This window comes from Gamsiella multidivaricata (assembly GCF_025024155.1).
Source record: "Gamsiella multidivaricata strain RSA 2152 chromosome Unknown BC939scaffold_53, whole genome shotgun sequence".
Classification (NCBI taxonomy): domain Eukaryota; kingdom Fungi; phylum Mortierellomycota; class Mortierellomycetes; order Mortierellales; family Mortierellaceae; genus Gamsiella; species Gamsiella multidivaricata.
In genome coordinates, this window is record NW_026251761.1 from 220,259 (window position 1) to 237,789 (window position 17,531).

The 17,531-nt window shown below is 49.4% G+C and overlaps 5 protein-coding genes across 5 annotated transcripts; 2 read left to right on the top strand and 3 right to left on the bottom strand.

The window, feature by feature from the left end:
* Positions 1–18: 18 nt before the first annotated feature.
* Positions 19–1,692, bottom strand: BC939DRAFT_399605 (kinase-like domain-containing protein; the record flags this gene model as incomplete). Its single annotated transcript, XM_051552490.1, has 4 exons — positions 19–198; positions 312–1,068; positions 1,198–1,442; positions 1,531–1,692. Coding segments are annotated over 4 exons (1,344 nt in total), but the record flags the coding sequence as incomplete, so codon positions are not given.
* A 1,608-nt stretch (positions 1,693–3,300) lies between these two features.
* Positions 3,301–4,706, bottom strand: BC939DRAFT_238458 (uncharacterized protein). The gene is made up of 3 exons (XM_051550920.1): positions 3,889–4,706; positions 3,634–3,719; positions 3,301–3,418 (listed from the first exon to the last, which is right to left on the bottom strand). Exons 1-2 carry the CDS (start codon positions 4,579–4,581, stop codon positions 3,639–3,641), a joined length of 774 nt encoding a protein of 257 aa, XP_051410043.1. The 5' UTR covers positions 4,582–4,706; the 3' UTR covers positions 3,301–3,418; positions 3,634–3,638.
* Positions 4,707–5,333: 627 nt separating this feature from the next.
* BC939DRAFT_458318 (uncharacterized protein) lies at positions 5,334–9,191 on the bottom strand. The gene is made up of 5 exons (XM_051556581.1): positions 9,063–9,191; positions 8,838–8,861; positions 8,484–8,730; positions 7,352–8,232; positions 5,334–6,929 (listed from the first exon to the last, which is right to left on the bottom strand). Exons 3-5 carry the CDS (start codon positions 8,695–8,697, stop codon positions 5,475–5,477), a joined length of 2,550 nt encoding a protein of 849 aa, XP_051410044.1. The 5' UTR covers positions 8,698–8,730; positions 8,838–8,861; positions 9,063–9,191; the 3' UTR covers positions 5,334–5,474.
* Positions 9,192–13,898: 4,707 nt separating this feature from the next.
* Positions 13,899–14,337, top strand: BC939DRAFT_458325 (uncharacterized protein). The gene has a single exon (XM_051556582.1). The coding sequence runs from the start codon at positions 14,036–14,038 to the stop codon at positions 14,318–14,320; it is 285 nt and encodes a 94-aa protein (XP_051410045.1). The 5' UTR covers positions 13,899–14,035; the 3' UTR covers positions 14,321–14,337.
* Positions 14,338–16,154: 1,817 nt separating this feature from the next.
* Positions 16,155–17,396, top strand: BC939DRAFT_458328 (uncharacterized protein). The gene is made up of 4 exons (XM_051556583.1): positions 16,155–16,569; positions 16,664–16,776; positions 16,877–17,143; positions 17,244–17,396. Exons 1-4 carry the CDS (start codon positions 16,550–16,552, stop codon positions 17,378–17,380), a joined length of 537 nt encoding a protein of 178 aa, XP_051410046.1. The 5' UTR covers positions 16,155–16,549; the 3' UTR covers positions 17,381–17,396.
* Positions 17,397–17,531: the final 135 nt, after the last annotated feature.

Consider the following 17,531-nt stretch of genomic DNA (forward strand, 5'->3'; position numbering starts at 1 on the left):
TTCATTGTTCAAATGCTCTCAATCTACAAAATAATGCCTAAACATGCTCTCGTTCCTCAGTTCTGGATCGTTGGCCACAACATAATACAGATGCAACATCAGCTTTGGGAACCGCGACGTAAAGTAGTTCAAAAATCCGTGCGGCAGATCTCCTAGTGCCCGCTTGACGTGCGGGGGTAAATCCTGATAATGGTGTTTCTATGGATTTGATAGAATAAAGTAAACAGTGCGTTATAAACTCTGTGATCTTCAAATTCATTACCGAGACCGAACTAGATACCGTACACACGAATGTCTTTTTTTTTTTTTACCTTGTTACGAAGGGCACGCAAAAGATCACGAACACTGTTTCCATCATACTTGCGATATTTGCCCAAGTTCTCGACCAAGGTCCGATCGATCACCTTATACCAGTCCTTAACCAAAATCTCCTTCGCGTTCTGCTCCAGCTTGATTAACAATTGACTCGGCAGGTCCGCGTCTACGCCCCGGTCCTCAATCTCAAATCGGTCCGAGCAATCCTGCATAAACATGAGCCGCTTATTTGCCGACCAAAAGTATGGATGGTGCATTACGGTAAATGCATCCGGTCGATCTGCTGGGTCGTGCGCAATCATCCTCGATATCAGATCCTTGGCCTCCACGCCCTCCTGGCCCAAGGCATCCAGCCCGCTCAAGTTCGGTCGGTTCAGCAAGATATTTCGCTCACGAGAATATCGATCCCCAAAGGGATGCTCGCCATTCGTCAGAACATAGTAGAAGACACAACCTGTAGAAAAGATATCGATCGCACGGGTCATCCTGTTGGCGCGTCCTCCGGATGAGCCGGAACCGCCGACTTCTTGGCTAGACGACGAAGAATCATCTGCGAGTGTACCACTAACGGTCCCATTGACCATCGCCTGAAGCAGTTCATCGTCCTGATCCATGCCCAAGAAGCATTCTGGGGCACGCCAGCCAATCGTCCCTCCTCCTGCGCCGCCTCGCCCGCCATGCACAGTCGTATTATGGAAGCTCGACTGATCGTTCTCAAGCTTGCGACACAGTCCAAAATCCGAAATCAAAACCCTGCCAGGATACAGATCTTGTGCTGGGGAGGGGACAGAGTTGGCACGAACAACACTGGTGATCATTCCGCTGGATCCCAAAGGTGGCGGTGGTGGTGTTGCTGAAAGACTCGATGTTGATAACAGTGACGATTTCGATGGTTTGGGTTTGCGTTTAGGCTCGCCGACCAATATGTTCTGAGGTTTGATATCCCGGTGGACAATCTTCAGGCTGTGAAGGTGATGGATACCAGAGATAATTTGGAAGAGAATTTTTTGCGGCTCAAGTGTTGCTGACAGATCTCGATACGGCTGCATATGTCCGCGCTCAATAATATCGTCCAGGGAAGCCGAGCAAAGCTCCAGTGCTATGTACAAAAATCGGTCGCATTGTTCCTAGGGTCATCAGCAACTGGTTAGTCCAAGTAAAGATGCTTGACATTGATGCGGATCAAACATTCCGTTGGACATATCGTCAACTTACACTTCGGAAATAGCGCACCACGTTCGCATGGTCATCGCTCTCTTGCAACAGCCGAACTTCGTGAAACGCAACATCATAAAAATCAATCAACAGTCGCTTGACTGCCACGGCGCGCCCGTCATACGTGCCTTTATACACCACCGTTCCATGGCTTCCGTATCCTAATACGATGTCTGTCACCTGAATCGACTTTAGTGCCGGCGCGTTCGATGGTGGTCTGATTGGTGTCAAACTCGACGTTGAATCCACAACGGTTTCTTGGCTCGAAGCACTCTTCCTTCCATCATTTTCACTTGACCTTCCAGCAGCCAAGAATCCTGCTGGTTCTGAAGATACTTCGTCCTTGTGCTCCAATGTCGATTTTGAATTATTGTTTCCATCACCCGTTTCGGCTGGTGCAGCTGCAGTCCCCGCAGCCGCCGCAGCCGCCGCCTTCTGACTCTTGCCGCCAGTGCCTCTCTTCTTCTTGCGCCCTCCACTTCCATTCCCGCCTGTGCCAACTCCTGTACCGTTTGCACCGTTTGCACCATTGATTTTCCCTTCTGCAGTTTCCTGATTCGATGGCTTGTTCCGCGGGCCCTTCCTGCCGCCTTTTTCGGGTTTCTCGCTCACTTGCCCGGCGGACTTTTCTCGAATCGTTGCTTCATCCCTCCGCTGCTCCAGCTCTAATTGTATAGACGATACCATCGACTTGTCGTTGAACGCCGGCAGACTGTCTCGATTGTCCCTGTTACTAATGCCTATTGCCGAGGCGACGGTCAATGCAGCCGTGCTAGCGACAGCTGCTCCCTGAATGACCGCCTTGACCAGTCCATAGACCCTGAATTGCATGTTATTCTGCTCCAAGAAATTGTCAATGGGTTGGACCAGATTGCTGATCCCCTTAGTGTGCACAATTGCTGTCAAGATGCCGACAGAAATCACCAGCCATCCAACAACTGTAGTCGCCCGCGAGATGGGCGGTGGATCTGCAAAGGGGTCGTGGGTATTTGATCTGGATCGAAAAGAATCATTACCCTCCGGCATAGTAACAATCTCCTCGTCCTTGTCCATATCCAATCCATCATCCACAGTTAAGAAACCGTCCGGTCGGAAGGGAAAGCCGACCATATGTGGGCCAACTATACATCCAGGAAAGTTGGGCGATCCTGCTCGACAACTCGGTTGATCCTCACCAGAGCCTTCAATGCCCATATAGGGCAAGCGTACCTTCTCCGGATCCGGCTTGCCCAGCAACGGGTAGTTCTGCTCTGAGAGCACATAGAGCTGATCCTGGTACATCCTCACATGGGCTATTGGTGAAAGTTCGTCCATCCCAGGCAGCCGCTTCTGCCGTGCCAACACCGCCTTTTGAGTATTAAAATTGACATAGATCTCAAACACAGCTGTGGTGGGCGACGCGAGCTTTTTGCGCCACATGATACCAGCATCCGATTTCCAGAACGCCACCAATCCGTCCTTGTCGATTCCGATCCAAGTCATCGGTCCATCCTTGACAACGCTCGGATTCTCAGTCACCGGGAAATACTCACTATAAGAGATGTCCCACTGCATCCCAGATATCGGATCCGCGATACACAGCGTATATTCTATCAGAATAGAGCCATGGGGATCAATTTGTGGAAAGCAGACCATCCCGCATAATCCATGATAAATTCACGGCATACATGCGGCAAAACTTACCAGCATGGCCAAGGACAATGGTAAGTCCTGATGCTTTGATGCCCTCCGGTCCTGTGCATCCATTGGGAGCCTCGAATGTATTGACGACTTGTCCAGTGCTGATGTCCAGCTCCAAGAGACTGGTTTTCTTACCGCCTGTAATCCTCTTTCCATCGGGCCGGATCTGGGGCGAGTTGGTGACCAGGTGCACCAATGATCCGACGGGCTATGAATGCATATACAGGATGCTGGTATTGGTGAGTGGATGATCGAGAATCTGTTATGCAACCCAATTAGTGTAGTCTCTTTAATTGCCCTCCTCCACAGACACTCTCCGATGATGTGATTGAACAAGGAGCGACCAAGCACGCCGGCGTACAAGCCCATGGCGACCTAAATTTTTTTTTTTGGGCTGTTACGTGGAAGCACGAGAGAGCGTACCTCCTCTAAATGCAAGCAACCCTATTTTCTGTCGCCCAAACGATACATTCACCGCGCAAAGTTGATTGCTCCGTTGCCATAGGTTTCTACCATGGTGTGGGCAGCGAGCCGAGAAATGGAAGAATGAACATCGATCGACAAGGAGAATAATCCCTGTCGTAGTCCTGTACTCCTGCAATCTAGCTGTCGCCGCAACGATGCTTCGTTCGTTTATTGCTCCTCAATTGTTCGGGAGAACAAAGAAGCCGTCCTTACCTGAAGACCACTTGAGTTAGAATAGACATAGAGCCTTGGTATCTCTGCTGGCTCGACAATAAAGGTCCAATCCTCGCTATCGTACTCAATATCGCCGTCCAACAGACCGGCAGGTCTTGTTCCGTCCTGCTCCCCCTCAATGCTACTGCTAGCAAAGATATCAGTGTCACTACCCCTGCTTCTGCTCTTGGTGTATTTGGTGACATTGCTTGACACGATGGCTCCAACGGCCTGCGGCGGTCGAGTCCAGAAGAGTTCGCCATTACGGGTATCGATACAATGCAGATTGCCATCAACGGTTGTCAATAAGGCCAAGGAGGTAATTCTGTACTCTGGTGTTGGTGCTTGGATCAGTGGGCCTGTGTTGTCGAGAAACCTTTTTTTCAGCTTGCTGTTCGTTGTTGTTGCGGGTCGGGAGGCCTCAATTTCTTTAGAGTTGCTCGAGTGCAAGAACAAAGCGGCGGCCGCACTGCCCTGTGAGGAAAGTGCCAGGGGTTTGGAGGCTGAGTCGTGGGGAGAGGCTTTGTTGGAGGAGAACTGTGGGATGTCGCCGAGGTGGTGGGTGTCTACTGGTGGGAGGATGATCTCCATGTGGGGAGAGGCTGCGCCGCGTGCTGCAACGAGGGCAAGGGGCGGTATCCTGCAGAGCAGGATGCTCAAACACAGGTACAGGGACGAGTCCTTGAGCCGCATAGTGAGAAAGAAGACGTTTTATCGATGTGGAGAGAAGGGATGAATGTGTGTGTGCGAGGTAAGGAAGGAGCAGGTGGTGTGTGAAGCACAGGGGCAGGCACAGGCACCCGTTTGGTTGTTGTGCCCAGTGAGTGCTGGCTAAAAGTGGGTTGGAATGAACAATAAACAGGAAGTAGCGAGGAAGGAGGAGGTTTAAAGGCAGGGGAAGGGGAGTAGGTCGTGAACAACTCGTATGAATAGGCTAAGGGTATTAAGGGCAATAGCAGGGCAAGAGGGCGAGGAATATGAGGAAGGTTGATGAGCAATGGAGATGGATGGATGGATGGATGGAGAGGGATGAATGAATGAATGAATGAATGAATGAATGAATGAATGAATGAATGAATGAATGAATGAATGAATGAATGAATGAATGAATGGATGTGGATGAAAAGAGGGGAGTGTGTTAGTTTCTTTTAAAGAGGTTAATGGACATGAATAGATGGGTAGATGTAGGAGCTCTATCATGCACCGGTTGGAGCTACCTAGAAATGGCAAGGTAGACAAAAGCAGAAGCACGCAACACACAGCCCTAGCCTAGAAGGAGATGACACGCACAGCAAATGGGCTGGCTACCTTATGGTGATCGTGCCCTTTCATCCAAGTCGTCCTGACCAAAAAAAGCAGCTCCATCTATCACCGCAACTGCCATCAAGTGAAGAATTACGTGGACAGATGTATTCTGCAATGTGTTTCTTATACGAATACACACCGTTCGTTATCGTTATTGTTGTCGAATAAATACTTTTTCTTGTTGTCATCATTAAGTAGAATAATAACCAAAACTTCCTCCCCCTTCAATTGGTATCCATCATGTCGTCAAAGAAATCGATAAAAAAGATATTAAAAAATTTTCACCAGCCATTGCCGCCTCCGCCACCGCCTCCAGATATGTTCGAATTGCGCGGTTCTTGGGGTATCGTGATTGAGCTCGAGGGCGCTCGCGAAGAGCCCGGCGCCGCCGAGCCTGCTGAAGATGTCGCTGCCGATGCTGAAGCACTACCACCAGGCGACATCGGGTTGCTCATCACATTAGCCGCGTTCGACACAAAGCCCTGTGACATTGAAAACGACCCTGATGTTGGAGGTGCAGATGTGGCAGAGCCCATGATCGACGATCCCATCGAGGACGAAAAGCCCACCACCGACCCGGACCGTGGGCCTGAGCTTGTAGTGCTGCTATACCCTGCAGGCGATCCAGATCCGTAATCGCCTGGAGCCCGATAATTCGAAGTCGTTCCTGCACCGCCACCGCTGGGACCACTGTTGCTTCGATTGAATGGTGAGAATCCATAGCCTGCTGAGCTAGCATGAAAGGGTGCGCCTGCGCCTCCGCTCTGCTGGCCCACACCGCCGTAGCCATGGGAGCCATGGCCCCCACTGCCACTGCCGGTGGCTCCGCTACTTCCTACCCCTGCTGCTCCTCCATACGCTGATGCGAATGCGCCTTGGGCTCCATGGCTGCCAACTGATAGTGGCCTAGAAAGCGACGGAATCCCAGTTGAGGTACCTCCAGTGCCCGGTGGGAAGTACAGCCCCTGATTGGAGAACCGAGAAAAGGACGACGAATCCGAGCTCGAATCCATCATGTTGGTATCGTTCAGACTCGGTGGCGCCCCGCTCGAATAAAACGATGCCGAAGGCCCAAAGTCCCCGCCAGACCCCTGACCAGCTGGCGAAGTCGGCGAGAAGAACGCTCCGTGCTGTTGCTGTTGCGCGTTCAGGCCACTGAGGCCAAATGAATACTGTCCAGATTGGTGGTCCGAATGCTGCTGCTGCTGCTGCTGAAATGGCATCTGTTGTGCCTGCTGAGACGTGTAATCGTGATCATGGCTCAATAGATGGGAATGTCGCCTGTTGACAGAAGACGAGGTAGTTGGCCCGGTCATGATGGTCGAGGCTGGATGGGCCCCCATTTTGAACAGATACGGGTCGGCATCATTTCCACTTCGCTTGCTGAGGACTGACACAGGCGCAAGAGGAATATCGGGTATACCATGAGATCCTGGTTGCGCCGTCGGTCCAGGCAGCGACAGTGGCTGAGAGTTAGGATCGCTCATGGCCCGTCTACCGGCCCCTCTCGCGGCACTGGAACGTCGCGAGCCCTTGCTCGTCCGAGTTGTCCCACCACCTGCTCCTGCACTGGCGCCTGCTAGTCCTCCTGCACCCGGGATTCCGCCATGACTGCCATCCGCGTTGGGTTGATGATTAGGATCCAGTTTCCAGTAGGAGCCCTTGCCGGGTTCGCTCGGTGGTCTCGGCACGCGCATAAAGGCCTTGTTCAGGGATAGATTGTGGCGAATCGAATTCTAAGCGACCCACAGAATGTTTTACAAATTATCGTTAGAACCAGTGTGCGACCAAATACCTAAAAGGTGCTCTTCCTCCGCATTCTAGATTTTTTTTTTTTTTTTTTTTGCGAGAGCACTTTCAAGCCTTGGTTGGCTTTTTCCCATGTTGCTCATCAAGGTCACGCTCAAAGTAATGCTCTGGACAAGTAGGGTTTCACTCCAACAGCTTAGTTTGAACCATGCGTAGTGGGAGGAAAAACAAAAACAACACAAGCGACAACAGCAACAGTGTGAAGCAATCGATTGTTGCGTTCGCAGTTCCACATTAGGTTTAAAAACCCCTTGTAGTATTGAGTAAAAAAGCGAACGACAGACCGAGAGTAGAACAACATCAAGAGGAGAATACAGCAATGTAGACAATGCATCATTTAACAAGTTACCTTCCAGCCATTGATGGCGGTGCGGTACCACGGATAATGCTCCATGACCCATTCATAAATGTCGTTTAGCGTCAATTGCTTGTTGGGGCTTTCGAGGATCGCTGTCGTGATAAGGAATGAGTACGACTGCGTGGGCTTGGGGTGCTTTGATGGAAGACCATCCATCCCCATAGATGAGGACGGGCTCTTCTTGACACCCTGGCTCCCCTTCTTTTTCGGGCTCGTTGGCGATGATACCGAAGAAGGGGGCGAGGCAGCGGACACGGACGAGATGCTTGAGGTTGGGGGGGACATGTTGGCAGCAATAGCAGTAGTGCCACCTCTGATATTTGTGGCTGTGGCCGAGGCGATCGCATGGATAGAGGTCGTTGACGCGCCTGTTGAGAGACTGGGAAAACTTGCAGAGGCTGCTGACTGAGACCGCGATTTCTTGCCGGGACCACTATTGCTGTTTCGCGGGCTTTCCTTCGTGAGGGCATTAGCGGGATGGTGGTATGGGTATGGCTGGTTGCTATTGGTATTGTTGATGTGATAATGACTGTCCTGTCCCGCAAAGTCAGACTTTGGAGAGAGCAGGGCTCCCATTGAACCAAGGCTTGGACCAGCCGAGGACGCCGGAGGAGGAGAGCTAGAGAGGCTAGTGTGGGCATGCGTTGGAGAAGAGTATGAGGACGAAGATGGGGTCATGGCGGATCCTCCTGAGGAGAAGCTGTAGTGATAAGGATAAGACGCCGGTTGCTGCTGCTGTTGCTGCTGTTGTTGGTGCTGCTGATGCGTATAGTATTGGTACGGCTGTTGCTGGTACGAGCTGTAGTGCGAGGATGGATCATGCTGCGCATACCCTTGCGGCGGAGGCAGCGAAGGGGAGAGTGTTGGTGCGCCTAACCAAGAATCGAATAGACAGAGAGTGGACCCAGGAGAGAAAATGGCAGAAAGATGGACGAATACCAAGAGTGAATAATAATACAGTTGAGCGTGGTCATGAGATTAATGATCGAGATCGGTAGCGTTTTCCAAAGGCTATTCCTTAGTGTTGAAGCTGCAGATTGAAGGTCCACCTCTTGTGTGCAATTCAAACCAGATGTGCTCTCTGCAGGTGCGCGAACAAAGACAACTCGAGTGCGGAACATACCTCCTGTGCCAGCTCCTGAGCCTGTCATCATGGACGTGGCCGCATTATGTCCAGGAACTGATGGTCTGGAAACACCTTGGGAGGTCCCTGGAAAGCTTGACGAATAAGGAGGGTAGTTGAGTGAGGTGGCGGAGGCATCGTGGATGGGCTGCGACCACTGATTGTTGCTGCCTTTGGAAGAAGGCATTGGGTTGCTGGGCTCCAGTTTCGTCATATGTCGTTGAAAGTGGGACGAGGAGCGTGTTTCCTGGAAGATAGGAGATGGAAGATGGAAGAGAGAGGTGAGAGGGTGAGGTGGACGAGGAAGGAAAGTCGGCGGAGGACGACGTGAGAGAAAGAAAGACGGATCGTTACGACACAGAATCAAGGCGAGGTTGGCTGTGGGGACCGGTTCATAAAAGCGACACCCCAAGGCCACGCAGGTAAGAGTAGGAAGGGCAGAAGGAAGGGAAAGGAGAGCAGGCAAGTGAAGAGCAGCAAAAAGGGTAGGCAGGCAGTGTTAGGTGAGCATCATGGATGGCATATGACTACTTGTGAACCAGCCTGATAGAATAATTACGGATGGTAGTAGTTCTTTACAGGAAAGGAAAGAATGAAGACTTGGTAAGTGAAGGAGGTGGGGTTTTTATGGTTTTTTGTTGTTTTTTTACGGACAGAAAAGAGAAGAGAGAAGGGAGAAAGAAAAAAAAGGCAGAAAAGGCAGAAAAGGCAGAAAAGGCAGAAAAGGACGAAAGAAGGATATAAAGAAGTGGTGGATGGTAAACAGAAGGATGGAGAAAAGAAACAAGAAAGAGAAGAAAAGGGAGAACACAAAAGATCCCTTAGTTTCCCTCTCTTTTTTTCTCGCTCGTCTGCTTGGTCCTCTCTCGTTCGGCCAAAGAGTGAGTTTATGATTTTATGGTTTTGCTCGATAGGTTGATCGAGTAGAGTCTGAATCGATACGATGCCGTGCAATCTGCTGCTAGTTTTTATTTCGTCCGAGGGTGGCGAAGTTGACAGGGGTGGCCAACGATATTCATGGAAAGAAGAGAGAGTAAACCAGAAACGAGACGAACGCAACAGACGCACCGGCAGCAATAGGGGCAACAACAACACCGTGTAGACTACCCGGCGTTTAGCGGAAGGTCAACCGCGCGTACTCGACTCCTTCATTTACTCGACAAAGACCTTGGTGTAGGCTCAATGGTGTATAACACATAACACAGTGAATAAATGAATGAGTGAATGAATAAATGAATGAATCCACGAATGAATGAATTTGCGAATGAATACACACTATAAAATGGGCGTGGAGCTGGATAAGTCTATACACTCGACCATCGCGTAAAGTTTAGGTTTTTTTTCTCTTTTGTTCATGGATGCAATTGAATCTCGCCTCGCATGCCTCTCGCTTGTCCATCCCTGCAGCTACAGTACGAAGAATGCGATCATCCATTATCCACTCTTTTTTTCTTTTTGATGATAGACAGGTTGCGTAAATGGGTGGAGTAGATCAAAGGAAAAGGTAGATGCAGCACTGCAACAGTAATTGTACATGCAATTGCTCCCCTCTTTTCTCAGTTGTTGTTTGTTGTTGTGCATGGTCTGAAAATGCCCGAAGATGCAATATCAAGTATGAAGTATGTGTAATGAATTAGAGTAACAGGGCCAGAATAAAAGAAACGCGACCGTGAAAAAGGGGAGGGAGAGGAGGTTGTTTGTTCCTTGCTCTCGTACCTGATTCGATCTGCCCAAGTTCCCCTGTCTTATTCTCCTCTCATTGTTGCACCGGTTCCTGTGAAAGGACAAGATGACATGCCAAGGCTGATGAAAAAAAAGGGGGGGAGATGAACAGGTAACATACAGCACAGGTAAAGTACACATATAGGAAAAAACAACAACACGACGCGCAGGGGTCAAAATGAAGTGGGAGAACCAAAAGAGTGAAGAGAATGAACAGGGGTACGTGCCCTGTTGTGCGAGTCCCTCCTTCGCAAGAGGCAGTGGTGATGATGTCGGTCAAATAAACGTAAGCAATATGCAGAGTGCCTCGGTCCCCATGATCCCAAAGCAGATGCCGTACTGCATAGAATACCAAAATACGATGTTCAAAGGGAATCGTCCATACGTTTGGGTAACGCCAATTGCAACAGTATCCATCTGAGGCGCTGCATCAAGATAAAAGAAAGGCGTGTAAAGACCCAGTCCGGGTGGACAATAGACTAATATTGCCATCCACTTCCCTAGCGCGGGAAGAAAGAAAGGGGAGAGCGACCCGCATGAACAGAGGTGGACAGAAAGCCTTTGTGAACTGCTTTTCCGTGCGGTAAATTACCCGCCCGATGGTGCTATAGGAATCTTCTGTTGATCCCGAAGGCCGGACTCTTACTCGTGGTCGCTTACCGTTAAAGAGAGTGGTATTCAGAATAGTTAGGAACGCAGCAACCCCTGCGGCATGCAAAAACCACAGTGCCCGATACTAGCGAATGCCAAGAAGAGCAATTGCCATTGAGAAAACCAGCAGACGTTGTGCAACCGGACCTCGTAGGTTAGAGGATATTTCGGGATATCTTTGTGTTTCCATGTTCTGGGCGGTAGCCAGGAGAGCACTTCATTTTTTTTCTTCTGTGTAGTGTTTGTATACTGCATTTTGTTACTTTGTTGCTGTTGTAGATTTTAGTTCAAAGGTAATACTTTGTGGATGATGATAGAGACCAGGGCAACTGAATACAGAAAAATACGCTGAGCATGGCGGGGGCAAGGACGTGGCAAGTCGAATAACAGGGCAAAAGAATGAACAAAGTGAACGGATCAATGAATAGATGCTGCAGGATACCGCGGTGTGTCACCAGGACACCCCTCCAGACAAGTGCTCAGACAGTGACAGAGAGCATCGGGAGGACAATATAGATGTAACACGGCGAAGAAATGAATAAGACTCGGATCTCGGCCTAGATCCGCTGAAGAACACCAAGAGCGATAGGAGTAGGGGTAGGAAAAATGCGAGTTAGCCTTACCCGGTCGATGGGATGCAGTTGGCACGTCTTGCTCTGTCAATTGCAGACGTATTACGGTTGCCCTGGTGGAGTAAAGCAGAGTGGAGAAAGGGGTGAGTCTGCAGTCTTGTCGGTCCCTGAAATAAGAATTTTGATGAATGCATGGAACCACGTCCATGGAGATCTCCTGAAGACAACAGCCACGCGACGCACTCAAAGAGCGGAAATAGAAACATCGACAGACTTATCCTCGGAAATTTGACGTCTCGCGTGGCCCTCTTAATGAACATGCAATTTACAAATACTCTTGTGCATACAATAAAAACCTGTAGGCTGTACACCCAACACATTAAGGCACAGCTCAATCCTCATGTGTAGGACGAGAAGGGTTCCCAACGTCTGTGTCCCCTGCAAGGGAAGAGTGACCCTGGAACACTGGTCCATGACATGACATAGGAAACCAAATGACGCGAGGGAGGAGGAGGAGGGGGAAGAGCAGAAGGACAAAGGGGTTCAAAATACATGCTGTGGAGAAAATGAAAACTGATGCTGAACGCACACGAAACCCTTGTAAAGCATTACTCCGCACGCTTTAGTGCCCGACGTATAGAAGACAAGAATTCCCTCCAGGTGAAGATGACCAAGAGTTTGTTGAGCACCGCAGACCTTTGCCCATAAAACTACAGTAGTCCGTGGTTAGACGCCCTGTACTTTGTTTGTTGTCAATACAAAATGGGAAGGATAACAAACATGCTTCAAGACAACAAACAAACAGCAGGCACGATCGGATCTTACTGAGCAATATACCGATTGTAGTCAGCGCAGCAATGGAGACGGCTCTTCGTTTTTAATAAAGTCTTGCAAGAGTTGCAAACAGGGATAAAGTCGCGCTTCGGAGAAGGGGAGATTGGGGCAATTGGTGGCAAAGGAAAACCCAAAATAACCCTGGGTGGCGAGAACTGGGTTCGAGAAGCCTACCGGCAGTGGTGTTCTATTGGACGTGCTCGCAGACACACTCTGCTTGTTCTTATGGTATGTTAACGAACGAAATCGAGCGAGTGGGATGAGAAGTAGATGACAATGGGGGAGGGGGGAATGAGGATGAATGAACAAGGCGAGAGGCGGGGGAAGGAAGAAGAGGGACAGGACAGGAGGGTTGCAGAGCAGCCAGCGGAAGGAAGGTTTTGGTAGCTCAAGTTCCTTTTGATGTCCTCGTTGTCGCCGTGGATGGTGGCGGATGACAGATGTGTCAATTGCATTATTGAGATCCAGGCCCTGGGTCGGAAATTTCGGTTCAAATCCCAAAGGGCTACCTGTCCATTTGTCATTCTACTTTATTTTACACTTGCAGACACTATTACCCTAGCAATGAAGTTACTGTACACAGGGTGTGTGGAGGACGGGAGGAATGGTGCCCTCTCTCCTCTCCCTTTTCCCCATCTTTGTGTACTTTCCGCCCATGCATCCCCATGCACCCCATGCATCCTGGTCTGGCCACGACCATAAAGAAGATTGTACCACGTACACTTTGTTCATTCATCCCGATTGACGTGGAGGGCAAACAGTTGGGCGAGGCATGGGAGTGGTGTCTTTAGAGATGCATCGTTACACGAACTGAGCGAACGGAAGGACTGAGGTTTGTTAACTTTCGTTGTCAACAGACGCCCACTCATATTCGGAGTCGTTATGATGAAAGACGGAGGGCCAGAGAGCTAGGCCACCAGGCTCGCTGGTAACCGGCAGAAAAATAAGTGGTGTTCAGGAGGTTTTTTTTAATGCGATGGGTCCCGTAATCCCTAAACGTGTCTGTACGTGCACATGTACAAGTTGCATGCGTAAGAAACTCCTTCCTCGTCCCGTGGTTGTTGTCGCACTGGACATGCAAGGCCATACACGTTGTACAGGATGACTAACAAAGAAACACCTGCAGGAGTCACCTGCATGTCCATCATTTCACCATGCGGCGTAAAGCTTTCATCGTCTCGATCGCGGAATACAAACATGCTACTCAAAAATCTCCTTCACCAGTGGTTTAGCGTTGGCAGTACCTCCCTACGCTACGCTCCGTGCGCGTGTGGTTTCATGGCGCTGGCTTCACTATGTTCGCTCCAGATATACATTTTGGTGTGAATGTGGGTCAACCAATAAAATGCCATCCTCTCCACATATTTGGGTCAGCATTCGCGCTCTGCTCATTTACACTGTCATCCAATACAACTAGAAAATGACTAGTTGATCATGCAGACTTCGTGAATGCGCTTCTGTGTAGAAGACGCTCATTTTTGAACATTGCTCGTCGTTTACAGATACCGATCCTCGATAAATATGCAGTAATTCAACTTGATTTTTTTTTATTGGACCTGAATGCGAAAGTCTACGTACGCACAGCGGTCGAATATATCAAATTATCTGTCTTCAATTCATTCTGACTCCTTTCCTTCATTTTCTTCCACGAACCTCTCCCTCTCACATCGACCATGTCAGGCAACGAATGAAGTTGGGACATGAACGCATGGCGAAACTCCCGACTAAGAAGAGCTGGCCTATTTTTTCTTAGTAGATCGAATTCATAGCCGAATGTACATCGTCGGCCGTTCAGACCATGTCTCCGATACATCGTCCGCCTTTCTTGCAGCTATCCTCGAGTACTTGACCGCTGAGATTTTCGATGTCACCGGTAACGCTACCCGCGGCAGCAACATACCTTGTACTATTTCCCATCCCCTTCAGCTCAGCATTCGCGACGACGGAGAGCTGAACGATTTGCTCGAACATGTAGCCGTTCCGGGAAAATCTGTGGCCCGAAGCCGATGCCTCACACTCATCCGAAATGGCCCAGGGTGGTGGCGCTTCTTCATATGATTCACTTTTGCCCATGGAGACTGAAGACGGTGGCGATCCTTATTAGGCGGACCGAGATGTTGGCCCGCTTTTTCAGAAGAAGTAAAGGACATCGGCTACAATCAACGTAGGGCGGAATAAGACCTCATCTGTCAATTTGTCCCCATTAGTTTATTCTCTCATTGCGCATCGCCTCTTGCGCTTCATACAACCCATCGCAAACGTCCCGGAACATTAACGCACTAATCTCCGGTGCTGAGCTTTCCTATTCGGCTTCTCATTTAATTTGGCCTCGACCAATACTGTACATAGAGAGACACGTCCGACGATCCGACCTTTATTCTTGGAATCCACCGTAAAAAGACTGCGTGCTGCTCAAGCTTGGTATGGTCAATGGTACCTATCTTCTTTCGAGTCGGAGTAGATTTGCATAAGTTTGATAAAGGAGGGTCATTGGCCATTCTTGAGCAAAGCAAAGACCATATTTTTTCACGAAATAGCAGCCCCTAGTGTCCGCTGTGAAGGGCTTGCATTGAGCGCAACGAAGAAGCGCATTTACCTCATGAAGGGATACAACAGCGTGGGCATTGCCATGTAAAATAGCATATGCCCAATGCAATGCATGTACTCCACCGACAGTTCAGATTCAGACTGTGCCCAGTACACCACTGCTTTTGGCTTTTTTAGGCAGCCAAAAATTTGATGGCAACAAAAACATGCTCGGCACCTGTGGACAGTTTCAAGCTGATCTCCTCGCGCGCCTGGTGCTTTCTCGCAAATTATCCTAGAGCTTAAGAGATCCAAGTGGGAGAAGAAGACGATAAAGTAAGTAGAGAAGACAAAAACAAAAGGAAGGACAAAAGCGCCTTGACGACCAAAGGACGACGGCCCAAGGATAAAAAAGACTCTTTAGCTAGCATGCAGGTTCTCGGCGCACAGCGCATGAGTCATTTCAAAGAAAACCGATACATATCGCCGAGTTTCTTTTTCAATGTCTTGCCCATACATGCGTTGAGCATGTCGTGCGAACCTTTTTAATCCCTCCTGTTCCTGCGGGAGCGCCTGATGATTTTTTTATTTCGCACGCGTGTTTTTTTTGGCGGCTATTGTTGGTCCCTGAAAGAGGTAGCGGTGGCGGCAGCTGAAGAAGGCTGGGAAGATGAAACCGTAGTCGAACTGACAGATGGGTGAAGCAAGCGAATGAAAATATGAGGCAGATCTGGTTTAGAGGCTCGCTGCGGTTTGATGGGTATGCTCATGACAGCTATCAAATGCCAGGTAGGTTGAGCTGGTCTAGCGAGTTGTGGGTCGATGCAGAGCCGGGGGGGTTCTACTAACATGGTGCTGCTGTTTGTGTGCGTGGATACAGCTTTGCTGTAGCTTCTGGGGCCTCAAGGGCCAAGGCTACCCGCACTGAATTCACGTAAGAACTCAGAGTACATTTTTTTATTGCCAGTTTTTCTTTGTCTCGGCCAGGTCAATAAGCTGCAAAGGATCAATAAGGTCGAATCACACGATGCAAGCAATATCTGAGTCCGAAGATCCATGGTGCCCAGACATGTGCACATCTCCCTCTGTTTCGTGATCGAGGCTACGAGCTCCCACCATTCTACCATTCTTGATGCCGATCAGCAGTCAATGATCAATCGCACGGTAGACTTGTGTAACAGTTGACCGACAGCCAATGGATGACGAGAGTCTGTGGAGAAGAATAAGGCCCAGGCTGGAGAAATGACCAAGATTCGCGATCTATTCATCCAGCAAAAGCAACCACGCCAATCGATTCGCGACGGCTACATTGTTTAGGTAGAATGCTGCTGTTTTGGCCTCGGGGGCCATGTCTAAGGCATAATGGGAGCCCGAAGACCTTCGAAGAGTCATGTTGAGCACTCTCTAAGAGCAAGGTCAATCAATTCTTCAATTGCACGATCTTCTTTCAGTAGTGTTGCTTGTCACGCCGAACCTCGGTCCCTCCATCTCTTGACATGAATGGCATCCTCTCCAGTCCATCCATTCACTTCGCCATAACACACCTCCACAGCTCCTTTCCTCCGCCAGTCGTTGCAGTGGTGCAACTCTGCAGCGTAAAAGCAACAGCAGTCGAGCTGTTTCCTCTTTCCCTATTCCTATGACGCTCTACTTTTTCCCCCTTGCGACCATTCATTCTTTCGGACCTCACTCTGTCTCTGCTTTCTATTGTACGCATTGTAATATCACCTGTACTATCCCTAATAATAAAGTGCTGGCATCATGGATCTCAACCACGACAGGTCAGTTGGTTATCTCACGCTCAGGATGATGCCCTTTTGAACACTTTCGGTTCGCCCGTTAAATGTATCCATTCTACTTACTTTTCGACTACAGTGCCACGGAACGGTACACCGAGACTTTGAACTCGGCCCTTACCTACTTCAGCTCGCTAGCACAGTCGAGTGCTGGCTGGAAACGACTCTCGTCAGCATCTGTCCGCCCATCAAGTATGGCATAACTGACAGTCGTGTTCAGATACTCAAACAAACAATGCCCGATCAGTACTATGTCGTCTCACACTTCCCTATCCTGCTCCTCGTCCTTTAGGAAATGGTACGCCAGGATCGTCAGGCACTGGAAGAAGAGGCAGCAGCTCGGCATCATCATCGCTACTCAGTGCCACCCTGACCGGGGGGTCAGCAGCCTCGGCTGCAATCGAATCTCTATTGCCGTCCATTTCAGTGTCTAAGAAGAGTGTGCCAGGCAAATCAGCAGAGATTGTCAGGGCGAGCATCACACTCCCAGGATTAAACGAGCAGACTGATCTCGAGGACTGGAGAGCTGTGCTTGAGTGTACTGGAGCCCGAAAGATCTGTAAGAATCAAGATTTTTTTTTTTCTAGATAGATAACATTACGCCTCTCTCGAATTGTTTTTCTGAAATACCCTTATTATTTGATGCAATTGATGGATAGGGGATCCAATGGTGGAGAGTTCATCGGTCTTGATGACCTTGGATGATTCCACTTGTATAACAAAAACACTCTTCAAGACAACTTGGCCAACGAGGTATGGATTCTTCAATCCAAATCGAGCACATGGCCTTGGATGATGCTTTCTGATCCATGGAACCAAGTGGAGCTAAGATAATTATGCTCACTAATCGCTGTTATGCATTGCATGTGAGTTACAGCCCTAGAGATGCCCTTCTCATCGAGACAACTCTTTTGGACCATAACGCAGTGTTGCACATCGCCACGTCG

Coding starts and splice junctions, on each gene's coding strand:
- BC939DRAFT_238458 (XM_051550920.1), bottom strand. CDS start 4,581: ATGCGGCTCAAGGACTCGTCCCTGTACCTGTGTTTGAGCATCCTGCTC. Junction 3,720..3,888: donor CTAACTCAAGTGGTCTTCAG/GTAAGGACGGCT, acceptor ACACCATGGTAG/AAACCTATGGCAACGGAGCA.
- BC939DRAFT_458318 (XM_051556581.1), bottom strand. CDS start 8,697: ATGACGAAACTGGAGCCCAGCAACCCAATGCCTTCTTCCAAAGGCAGC. Junction 8,233..8,483: donor CTCAGGAGCTGGCACAGGAG/GTATGTTCCGCA, acceptor ATTCTTGGTTAG/GCGCACCAACACTCTCCCCT. Junction 6,930..7,351: donor CCGCCATCAATGGCTGGAAG/GTAACTTGTTAA, acceptor TGGGTCGCTTAG/AATTCGATTCGCCACAATCT.
- BC939DRAFT_458325 (XM_051556582.1), top strand. CDS start 14,036: ATGTACATCGTCGGCCGTTCAGACCATGTCTCCGATACATCGTCCGCC.
- BC939DRAFT_458328 (XM_051556583.1), top strand. CDS start 16,550: ATGGATCTCAACCACGACAG. Junction 16,570..16,663: donor ATGGATCTCAACCACGACAG/GTCAGTTGGTTA, acceptor TTTCGACTACAG/TGCCACGGAACGGTACACCG. Junction 17,144..17,243: donor TACTGGAGCCCGAAAGATCT/GTAAGAATCAAG, acceptor ATTGATGGATAG/GGGATCCAATGGTGGAGAGT.